The sequence below is a fragment of the Malania oleifera genome, chromosome 5 (genome assembly GCF_029873635.1).
Source record: "Malania oleifera isolate guangnan ecotype guangnan chromosome 5, ASM2987363v1, whole genome shotgun sequence".
In the NCBI taxonomy this organism is placed as follows: Eukaryota; Viridiplantae; Streptophyta; class Magnoliopsida; order Santalales; family Ximeniaceae; genus Malania; species Malania oleifera.
In genome coordinates this window covers 95,762,014-95,773,648 of record NC_080421.1, presented here as the reverse complement: position 1 = coordinate 95,773,648, position 11,635 = coordinate 95,762,014, and the positions used below count along the sequence as shown (strand labels likewise).

At 42.1% G+C, this 11,635-nt stretch overlaps 1 protein-coding gene across 1 annotated transcript; it reads left to right on the top strand.

Moving 5' to 3' along the window:
* Positions 1 to 2,355: 2,355 nt before the first annotated feature.
* LOC131156054 (uncharacterized) lies at positions 2,356 to 4,586 on the top strand. The gene is made up of 2 exons (XM_058109505.1): positions 2,356 to 3,758; positions 4,514 to 4,586. The coding sequence occupies exons 1-2, from the start codon at positions 2,356 to 2,358 to the stop codon at positions 4,584 to 4,586; spliced, it is 1,476 nt and encodes a 491-aa protein (XP_057965488.1).
* Positions 4,587 to 11,635: the final 7,049 nt, after the last annotated feature.

Here is an 11,635-nt window from a genome sequence, read left to right as displayed (position 1 = left end):
AGATGATGAAAGAGGGCAGAACCAAGCCCTACTATGGGGAAGCATCCCTAAGGTCCTCAGAGCCGCCATTCAACAAAGAAATCATGGAAGCTCCATTGCCCAGTAGATTCAAGATGCCCACCTTTGAAAGATACGAAGGTTTGTATGACCCAATTGATCACCTGGATAATTTTAAAATGTTGATGCAGTTGCAAGGGGCTCCGGACGCCATCATGTGTCAAGCTTTTGCAACCACCCTTAAGGGTACGGCCAGAGACTGGTATCGAACTCTTCAACCAGGATCCATTGGTTCCTTCCAAGAGATGGAGCAAATGTTCACCGGCCACTTCCTTAGTAGCCGGAGAGCTAAAACAACGGGCCATCTCATGAGTATAGTGCAAGGGGAGCGGGAGACTCTAAAGAACTTCATGCATCGATTCAACACAGTAACCCTAGACATGGGGGTAGCTTTGGCCGCCTTGACAACAGCTCTCCAACCTGGAAGCTTCTTATACTCCCTAGGGAAAAAAATCGCTGGTGGATATGGGGGAGTTAATGATCCGAGTAGAGAAATACATAAACCTGGAGGAAATGATGGATACGAGAGGAAGTCGCATAGAGCGAAAAAGGAGAAACAATAGCAGAGAATTTGGAGACTCCTATAGATCCGTAAAAAGGCATGAGACTAGTGCGCTGCAAACGGGCCTAAAGATGAGAGGACAGCACAACAAGTTCTCCACCTACACACCCCTAAATGTACCACGCTCAGAGTTACTGATGCAGATCAAAAAGAAGGACTACATCTCGTGGCCTGAACCTATGTGAACGCCTCTACATAAGCGGAACATGTTCAAGTTCTGCGCATTCCATAGGGATCAAGGCCACGACACAAAAGAATGCATTCAGTTGAAGAAAGAAATCGAAGTCCTAATAAGAAGGGGACGTCTGTCAAAGTTTATAAAGAAAGAAAATCCACAAAGGGAACCACTCGAGCAGAGGAGGCATGGCACAAAAGAGAAGGAAAAGCAGGTCATAGGGGAAATTGCGGTGATCTTCGGAGGATCCACTAGTGGAGGAGATAGCGGGAGTGCACGCAAAAGATATGCTAAACAAGTGTTGACGATGGAGAAGGGGGAAACCAATAGCAAACGAAAAAGAAGAGATAACATCATAACCTTTGATAGCGGAGATGAAGAAGGGGTGCAGCAACCACATGATGACGCACTAGTGCTCTCCCTACTCGTGGCCAATTACATGGTCAGACGCATACTGATAGACAATAGGAGTTCGGCCAACATCATGTTATGGTCGGTCCTGGTTGGAATGAAGATCGGCAAGGAACGACTCAAGCCGGTCTCGACCCCCTTGGTAGGATTTGGGGGAGACACTGTTCACCCCTTGGGTACAATCACGTTACCAGTGACAATAGGGACGACCCCGCAGCAGGTAACGACGTTGACAAAATTCCTAGTGGTCGACCGACCTTCGGTATACAATGTCATCTTGGGTCACCCTTTCCTTAACGCAGTTCGGGCTGTAACGTCAACATACCATCTTAAAATCAAATTCCCTACACCACAAGGGATAGGGTTTGCCAAGGGAGATCAGGCCGCTGCTCGGAGTTGCTATGTAATAGCCCTAAAAGGGAAGATGGAGGCTAGAGAAGCTCTAACGGTGGAAGATCTAGAAGTAAAGGGAGAGTATCCTCATATCAGTACAGTAGATGAAGATATCAAGCACATACCACTGAAGGGCCACTAGGAGAGGAGTATACAGATCGGGAATCACTTACCCGACACCTTGAAAGCGGAGCTGAGCGAACTGTTGAACGAATTCATTGATTTGTTCGCATGGTCGGTTGCAGACATGCCCGGCATCAACCCTGCAGTAATAGAGCACAGGCTGCAGGTCGACCCCAACCACCGACCTGTGAAGTAGAAAAAAAGGAGCTTCGTAATGGAGCAGATCAGAATAATCGATGAGGAAGTGACGAAACTGGTACAAGCCAACTTCGTTAGGGAGGTAGACTACCCGTAGTGGTTGAGCAACGTGGTTCTAGTAAGAAAGCCGAATGGAAAATGGCGCACTTGCATAGACTTCACTGACTTGAATAAGGCGTGCCCAAAAGACAGCTTCCCTCTTCCCCGAATCGACCAGCTAGTGGATTCAACCTCAGGGCACGAGCTCCTCAGCTTCATGGATGCCTACTCATGATACAACCAAATCCCCATGAGTTGAGCAGACGAAGAAAAAACATCTTTCATCACCGAAAAGGGTCTATATTGTTATCGGGTGATGCCCTTCGGGCTAAAAAATGCAGGAGCCACATATCAGAGATTGGTGAACAGGATTTTTAAAGATCAACTCGGAAAAACAATGGAGGCGTACGTGGACGACATGCTGGTGAAAAGCTTGGTAGCAGGGCAACATTGCAAAGACTTGAGAGAAACATTCGAACTCCTTCGACGGTACCACATGAAACTGAACCCATCGAAGTGTGTGTTCAGTGTTTCTGCAAGAAAGTTCCTGGGCTTTATGGTGACTCGTAGAGGTATAGAAGCAAACCCAGATAAAATAAGAGCGCTGCTGGAGATGGAGGCCCCATGGACAAAAAAGGAGATCCAAGTTTTGACAGGGAGGATAGCCTCCCTCAGCAAGTTTGTCTCCTACTCAAGGGACAAAGGCTTACCTTTCTTCAAAGCACTACAGAAGAAGGGAGGATTCGAATGGGGGGAGGAGCAGGCCAAAGCCTTCGAACTACTCAAGCAGTACCTCGGATCCCCTCCTCTTTTAACGAAGGCAAAGAATGGGGAAGACCTCTACCTATATATAGCATCCACAGAAAATGTCGTCAGCTCTGTCCTGGTTCGGGAAGAAGGCAGGAAGCATCAACCAATTTATTACACTAGCAAGGTGCTCAGCGGAGCCGAAAAGAACTATTGCAAGACAGAAAAAGCCGCTTTCTCCATCGTTTGTGTAGCGCGAAAATTGAGGCCCTACTTTCAGGCCCACAAGGTAATTGTGTTAACAAACCTACCGATGAGACAAATTCTACAGCGGCCAGAGAGTTCAGGAAGGATGACGAAATGGTCAATCGAATTAAGTGAGTTCGACATACAATATCGACCAAGGCCCGCTATCAAGGCCCAGGTGCTCGCTGATTTTACAGTAGAGAGGTTCTCTGACTCATCCACTAAGCCAGACGTATGGACACTACATGTTGATGGGCCATCTAACGCTGCTGGAGGGGGAGCTGGATTCATCCTTTCGGCCCCAGATGCCAGCGAAACTCTTTTCGCACTGAAACTTGAGTTCATAGCAACCAACAATAATGCGGAGTATGAAACTTTGTTAGCAGGCCTACGCTTGGAAGATGCATTAGGTGTGGCACAGATCAAGGTATTGAGTGATTCTCAGCAGGTGGTAGAGCAGTTGAAAGGAGAATTTGAAGCTAGGGATCCAAGAATGAAGAAATATCTCCTTAAGGCCCAAGAATACGAGAAAGCATTTGTTCAGTTCAATGTAGAACATGTACCAAGGGCAGAAAACAAAAAGGCTGACGCACTCGCGAAATTGGCCTCAGCGACCGGTGCGGAATGGAAAGATGCTATTTATCTAAAGCGAATAGGGAAACCCTCATATGAGGAAGAAAAAGTTAACTCAATAGAGTCCGAAATCAACAAGAATGATTGGAGGGCCCTTTTTTTCCTATTTCTCCAAGACGGATCCTTACCAGAAGACAACAAGGAAGCTCAGAGAGTGAGAAGGAAAGCAGCAAGGTATACGCTGATAGGTCAGGAGTTGTACAGACGATTTCTAACACTGCCCTACCTTCGTTGTCTAAACGATGAAGAAAGGACGTACGTACTAAGGGAAATCCACAAAGGAGTATGCGGAAACCACCTAGCCAGTAGGGCCCTAGCCCACAAAGCCATGCGGCAAGGGTTTTACTGGCCTACAATGAAGAAAGACGTGGTTAAGCTCATCAAGAGATGCGACAGATGTCAACGATGTGCGGTTGTACCACATGTACCCTCTAATCTACTCTCCCCTCTAACTAGTCCCTGCCCCTTCGCACAGTGGGGAATAGACCTCCTCGGACCTCTACCACAGGCGACTGGTCAAAGAAAGTTTTTGTTGGTAACAATAGATTATTTCACTAAGTGGGTAGAGACTGAACCTCTAGCCACCATAACAGAGCGGAACATTACGCGCTTCGTCTAGACATCATTGGTTTGCCATTACGGCATCCCCTGGGCGATAGTTACAGACCACGGGAGGCAGTTCGACAACGAACGCTTCAAAAAGTTCTGTTCGGACCTATCTATTAAGCTCCTATTCGTGTCAGTGGCCCACCCCTAGAGCAATGGACAGGTAGAGAACATGAATCGTACGATACTGCACGGACTAAGGACGCGACTCGAATCCATGCAAGGTGGATGGGCAGAGGAACTCCCTTCATTAATATGGGCGTACCACACCACCAAAAGAGTAGCAACAGGGGAAACCCCTTTTATGCTTGTCTTTGGCGCAGAGGCGGTCATCCCAGCAGAGGTAGGGATGCCCTCTTGGCGAAGGCAATACTTCAACGAGTAGACCAACAATAAAGAACTCAAATCAGAAATAAACCTTCTGGAAGAGAGACAAGATCAGGCGAGTTTAAAAGTTGCAGTGTACCAGTAGAGGGTAGCAAAGTATTACAACAATCGTGTCAAAGTACGGAATTTCGGCCAGGAGACTTAGTCCTGAGGAAGACGCGAAATAACCCGTTGGATTCAGGGTCACACAAGTTAAAACCAAACTGGGAGGGTCCATATAGAGTCACAAACGAGATAAAGCCAGGGACATACAAGTTGGAAGATGTAGGGGGGAAAAAGATTAAGAACACATGGAACTCGGATATGTTAAAAAAATACTATTCCTAAAAAGTGCTTCTTACATTGCAGTAATAAAAGTACCAATTACAATAGTTGTACTATGTCAATAAAGTTGAAAAATTCATATTACAAGTTCAGTTCCTACAGACTAGTTAGCGTTACTCCCCTCTCCAACTTCCTTCTCCTCCCCTTCCTCATCCTCCTCCAGATCTTCCACGGACTCAGGACTCTCGTTGCCATAACCATGAGAGCTCACACCGTCCAGCAGAAGCTCAGGATGTTTGGTCTTGACTTGATCCCGGCACCTCCTGAATCCCACCCGGTAAGCTTTAGAGGTATCAATGACGAACTGGTTGGAGTCCTTGTACTCCTTTACTGCAGTTCGGGAAGCAGTAGCAGCAGCAACAACTTCTCTGGCAGGTAGTTCCTCCCTACGAAGGTGCTCGACCTCAGCTTACTAAGCCCGTTCACGGACCTCAGCCTCACGCAGTTCATTTTGAGCAACAACATACTTCTCCCGAGCATCGAGGGTCTGCCGATACATCTCAGCAACCTTTTCCTCCTGGGCTAGAGCCATCGTCGCCAGCTGCAGAAGAATACAAAGTATGGAACAGTCAACAAGACTATGAATAAGGCGAGAAGAATAAAGCCACCTAAAGAATAGATACCTGGTATGAGGTGTGGCGGATCTTCACTGAAAGAGCATCAGGAAGGGTGCACTGGGCCTACACAAAATCCTCAGCGTGTACAGCCCGACAGAGAGCAAAGGCAGAGCAGGTCGGTTCATGAAAAATCACCTCAATATGAGCCTGCGGGGTCGGAGAAGAAGCAGCATTGACTTCATCAGTAAGGGCGCCCGAATCACCTACGGCAGGTGCGTCCCTTTGTGAGGACTCTCCTTCGATCTCCCTTCTCTTCTTCCTACTCCTACTCACCCTTTGCTTCCTGGCTTCTCCCATGAGAGATTCATACCTTGTGAAGTCCATATCTACAAGGATAAAAGAGAAAAGGAGTAAAAACACCAACAATAGAGACAATATCCGAACATACACACACACACACACACACACACACACACACACACACACACATATATATATATATATGAAATCAGGGGTGAGGAAAGACTTGAGGAAACGGGGCTGATCCCCCACTGCACGAGGACACGCTCTTGGAGCAGCTCCTCATGAGGGATAATACCTTGTTCACCAAGGACAGGAAGTTCTTTCAAGATGGCCTGCTCTTCGGGAGAAAGTCTGGGAAGAAGGTGGCGCACCCGAACTACAAAGGAAAAAGGGGTGAGAGGAGAAAAGATGAGTCAGCGGATAACCTACTAGTAAGCCCTGCAAAAGAAGGAGGAAAAGGGATAGACAACGTTACCATTAAGAGGAGAGGACCAGACCAAAGAGCCTGTGTAATTCAACTCTCCTGAGGCGAAGAAGTAACGAGACTTCCAGTTATGGATGGAAGAACTGCCTGGTGAAAAAAGTTTATGGCCGGGTAGAGAGTTGAAATAATATAGCTCATTCTCGACAGAATGGGATCGCATCTGGAAACAACTTCTAAAAAGAGGAACTGCAGGCTGGTAGCCCAAGCGGAGCAGAAGGACGGCAAAATAGGTGAGCGAAAGATAAGAGTTCGGGACAAGTTGGGAAGGTGTTATGTAGTAAAAACATAATATGCTAGAGACAAAATGGGGAAAAGGGAGTCTAAGACCCAAATCTAGATAATCTGTATAGAGGCAGAGCTCTTCGGAGCCTGGATCAAGAGCTGACTCGGAAGCAGATGGCAACCTAACAGTAATACTCGATGGTATGGCAAAAAAGTAACGAACATTCTGCAAATCGGAGGAAGTGAGGTCACAACGAGCGCTCCGAACTGTAGTAGGAACCCTCAAAGGCTATGAGGAAGACTCCATAGGAAAAACAAGAGGTGAACAAAACAATACCTATACTTAAGGATCAAACAGGCAAGCAACAGCAAAAAAAAAGAGGAAAAGATGCCAAGATAGATCAAGACAGTAAAATTCCACACACAAACAGCAAGGCCATCTTACAAGAAAAGATCAAACATACAAAGTTAACGCAAGAACAACGAAGAACAACAAAACAAAAATGCAGTAGAGAGGGAGAACGTACCTAACACCAAAAGGGGGACCCGTGGAATGAAGAAGAGAAGAGAAAGAAGGAGTCCACTCAGATTGAAGATGAGTGCAGAATGAAGGAGTCCCCTGGCCTTTATAAAGAGAGGAGGGCACGAATCCCTGTGGCAAGAATCTCAAGAATTTCCATCTACAAAAAGGATTGTGTCTCGAGGGAGAAAAAGGACACAGAAAATCTCTGACGAATGCACAGCTGCGGCTTCCCACGGACAAACGGTGCCTCGGAAAGACCACATTGCCTCGGACACAACATTAAACGGATGACCATAAATGAGAACGTTTCCTCCAACCCACTTCCCGAGGTAGAATGCATTTAAAACCTGCTTTTATCTATCTTTTGCAGGATAGAAGCGTGCGATGACACCTCAGAAAGGTGAAACAACCAAGAGACGAGCACGACTCGTGGGCCAGAACAGCCCAGCAGATGAGCACGACTCATCAGGCAGAAAGGCCAAACTGACAAGCACGACTCGTAAGGCCAGAACAGCCCAACAGATGAGCACAACTCATCAGGCGGATAGGTCAAACTGACGAGCATGACTTGTGAGGCCAGAACAGCCCAACAGATGAGCACGACTCATCAAGAGGATAGGCCAAACTAACAAGCACGACTCATTCGGCGGAAAAGCTTGGCACGAGCAGCTTGGCATGAGGAGCTCGGCTAAACAGCTTGGCACGAGGAGCTCAGCAAAACAGTTCGGCAAGAGCAGCCCGGCGAAAAAGCTTGGCATAAACAGTTCGGCACGTGGAGCTCAGCAAAATAGCTCGGCACGAGCAGCCCGGCGAAAAAGCTTGGCATGTGGAGCTGGGCATGAGGAGCTCGGCAAAACAACTTGGCATGTGGAGCTCGAAAAAACAGCTCGGCTAAATAACTTGGCACGAGGAGCTCGGCAAAGCAACTTGGCTTGAGCAGCTTGGTAGAAACAGCTTGGAAAAACAGCTCGGCACGAGTAGCTCGGCAAAACGACTCGGCTAAATAACTTGGCACGAGGAGCTCGGCAAAGCAGCTCGGCACGAGCAGCCCGGCGAAAAAGCTCGGCACGAGTAGCGCGGCAAAATAGCTCGGCTCAAGCAGCCCAGCAAAAAAGCTCGGCACAAATAGCGCGGCAAGACAAGCTTGGCACGAACAGCTCGACCCGAGCAGCTTGGCACGAGTAGCTCGGCACGATCAGCTCAGCAAAACAGCTCGGTACGAGTTGCTCAACTATTCCGCCAAAAAAAAAAAGAAGAGAAAATGGAGGAACACGATGGAGCATTAAACCCTCTAAGGGGAAAGATGCAGACAACACCATTATTCAAAATTCTATCCAGAAATTTGAAACTGAAGGGGGGACAACTGATATGCCCATAATAATCTAGCTAATGAGGGCAGGTCAACGCCTATCTCGCACTTTCTCCAGGTTTGACATTCGGACGAGTGCTTGGCTCCGACCCAATAAAGAGGAGGAGAGATCCACGCCAACGCCCTTAATAACCGAGTAATAGACGCACGCACTTATTGCGGGAGAGCGATTCACGCCCCCGTGCAATAAATCCTAGCCAACCGGTGGTCAACTCAAGTCCCTATAAGAAGGGATTTGGAGAAAAGGCAAAGGTAAGTCATTCAACACAATTATACTGTTGCATTTAGCCTCTCTAAAAGTATTCCTCTTACTTATGTATCGGAGTGATCCCCTAGAGTACACCCCGGGTCCTCCAAGCCTTTCTTTTCTTCCTCTTTCAAGTCAACGGGAGTCGAAGGAGCATCCCTGCTATATTTACCCCGCAATAGAGTGCATTTAATTTAATTATATGGAGCTATAAGGTTTTTCTAGTTGTAGATTTATTTTTCCCCCTATCAACTACCCCAACTCCTCATTCGAAAATTACTTTCAACTTCAAGAGTATTGTATACTAAAATTTCAAATATCATCTTCAATCTAAATGCAACTTTTTAGATAACATAAACTAAAGAATCGTTTGAAATACTTATATAAAAGTGTTGAATTTAATAAATGTTGATAATTAGTGTTAGATTGGAAAAACCCTGAAAATTATGAGTGGTGTTTGATTGTATCTAAATAAATGTTATTATTAGTTTTAAAGATAATTGAAATTAGAATTATTAAGATTTTTAGTTAATAATTTTAATAATTATTATTTTTAATTAATATTTAAATATTTTCTACTAAATAAAATAATATAAGATTTCCATTTTTAATTAAAAATAATCTTGTTATTAGTGTATATTATAACGTATGACTGTTATATTAATTTATGATAAAAATAATATTTTTAATTAAATTAAAATTTTTCATTTATTTTATGTGAAAATTTAAATTAATAAATGATTATTCGCTCCAAAAATTTAATTTATTATTATTGTTATTATTATTATTATTATTATTATTATTATTATTATTATTATTATTATTATTATTATTATAAATAAAAAAAGAAGAACACAAAAAATTAAAACATTCCATCTTACAAGCATAGTCTTGACGCGTGGCAAGCAAATCTGCTACTTGATCTAGTGAGATTTGTCTGGAAAAATAAGTTGGTCCTAATGTGTGGCAAATCTCGTTGCTTGGTCCAGCGAGATTTGGATCAAACAATGAGATTATGTGAGCATCATTCTGGGAATAATCTTCCTCTATATTTATGATAAACTTTTAGGCCTAAACATAGAAAACATTTAAAAGGAAAAAGGGGGGAAAAATAATAAGAACAATCATTTTTTGATATGAAAGTGTAAAAAAATTAAAATAAATATATCAAATCAGTCAATAAAATTTAATTTTATCTATTATTAACATTTATTTTCTCATTTTTAATCACATTAAAAAATTTATTTTTAATATTATTTGATGTAGAAGAAGAATGAAAAATAAATTTTCTATTTTACTTTGTTCTCTTATATTTCTTTAAACAAATTTTTTTTTATCAAAATGGACACTAATAACATTTTTCATGAAAGGGATCCAAGTTGGAGTGGACTTGTAATTGTGTGTTTTTTTTTTTATGTTATTTGGTTACTATATATATTTTAGAATGTTGATTTCTTTAGATTAAATATTTTCCTTGTTAAATATATGACAGTATTCAACTAATCTTTTAGGAATGGGCTTTTTTTTCTTAAAATCCCTTTTACAAAACAATTTATTTCATAAACTATTCTGGACCAAATTAAGCATATTAGATGAGTATCAATATGGATCGGGTTAAAATAAATTTGATTATTTGTACGTATTTAATGTAATTACATATATATTTGCACTAAACCATACAAAATTATAAAATGACATGCATAGACACTTGGATTACAGTATTAGTTATGTAATTCTAATCTAGTTTCAAACTACAGGAGCAACGGATATCATAATTACATACAGATCTAAACGAAATTGTCTATAATTATGTGCATATTTTAATTATATATATATATTAATTTAGATAATTAAACCAATTAATTACATTATGCATAATTATATCTTCAAATCGAAGTGTTCGTAATTACATAATTAAGTACACAAGCATCCAAAATGAGAAGAAAAATTCTAAATATTTCTTAGGAAAATTGCCCAAAAATCTAAAAAAATATGAGGGAGGCTAAACAATCGATAAGAGATTCTCAAATTTCATGTAATGAATCATAAATCATTCTAAATGACCTTGAATTGCCAAAAAAGGGTAAAAAAAGACGAAAAGTTAATTGAATGACAAAAAATAGATTGAGAGTGAAGGCAATTAAGGTTTTAAACTATCCTAGATTTTGGCAAATTATTTAGGGTTAACTTGAACATAATTCAGTACTAACAAAGTTCTCCTGGGTATTTTTTACTAAAATCTTTTGTCCATCTATTCTGTTAGTTTCTTCCTTCTTTCAATTATGTTGTTTTAAGGTTGCTATAAACCCAATTACCTCTATCCTTATATGGAAACAATAGTAGCAATGGTATGTACTCATTTATAAGATATATATGGGACAACTTAATATTCAATTTTGTCATGCATATACCATAGTATTTGCATATTTTAAGAGTGTTTGATTCTTTACACAGTCAAATCTTACATTTGATCACATTGTACGCTTGCCCACACTCTCTTGAAAAACTACCTTTGTAACTCTAAGTTGAGTGGTCAAGCAATCAAGTATTGTCCAAAGTTTAGTTGGCTTTACCTCCCTTTTGATTGCGCATGTCAAACTTCGAATACACCCCGACCATTTGGAAAATCACTAATTTCTTAAGAACTTAAAGAGTATTTCTTTAATTAATGAGAATCATCATCATGCTAAAATCAATCATGTCAAATCATCAAGGATATTAAATTAAATGCGGAAGCGTACTTGAATCCATAGCGTTTCAAGATGTATCGAGTCATGCGGATGGTTTTCCAGATCAACATGTAATGTCCAAAGAATTTCTTTTGCGTTCTCTGTATTCTCTTTTGGCGATGGGATGACAAAAGAGAAATTATGCCATATCACTCCACCGCGAAAAGAAAAAAAAAACATGTATTTGTTTTCTTAGCTGGTTAGTTTCTTGATTGATTAAATTATGGCATCAACAATATCCTCCACAGCTCTACTTCTAATTGTAAAGGAAGATGAGACGTCTCCTCAGAGTATGTTTGA

Coding starts and splice junctions, on each gene's coding strand:
- LOC131156054 (XM_058109505.1), top strand. CDS start 2,356: ATGGAGGCGTACGTGGACGACATGCTGGTGAAAAGCTTGGTAGCAGGG. Junction 3,759..4,513: donor GTGAGAAGGAAAGCAGCAAG/GTATACGCTGAT, acceptor TCTTTGGCGCAG/AGGCGGTCATCCCAGCAGAG.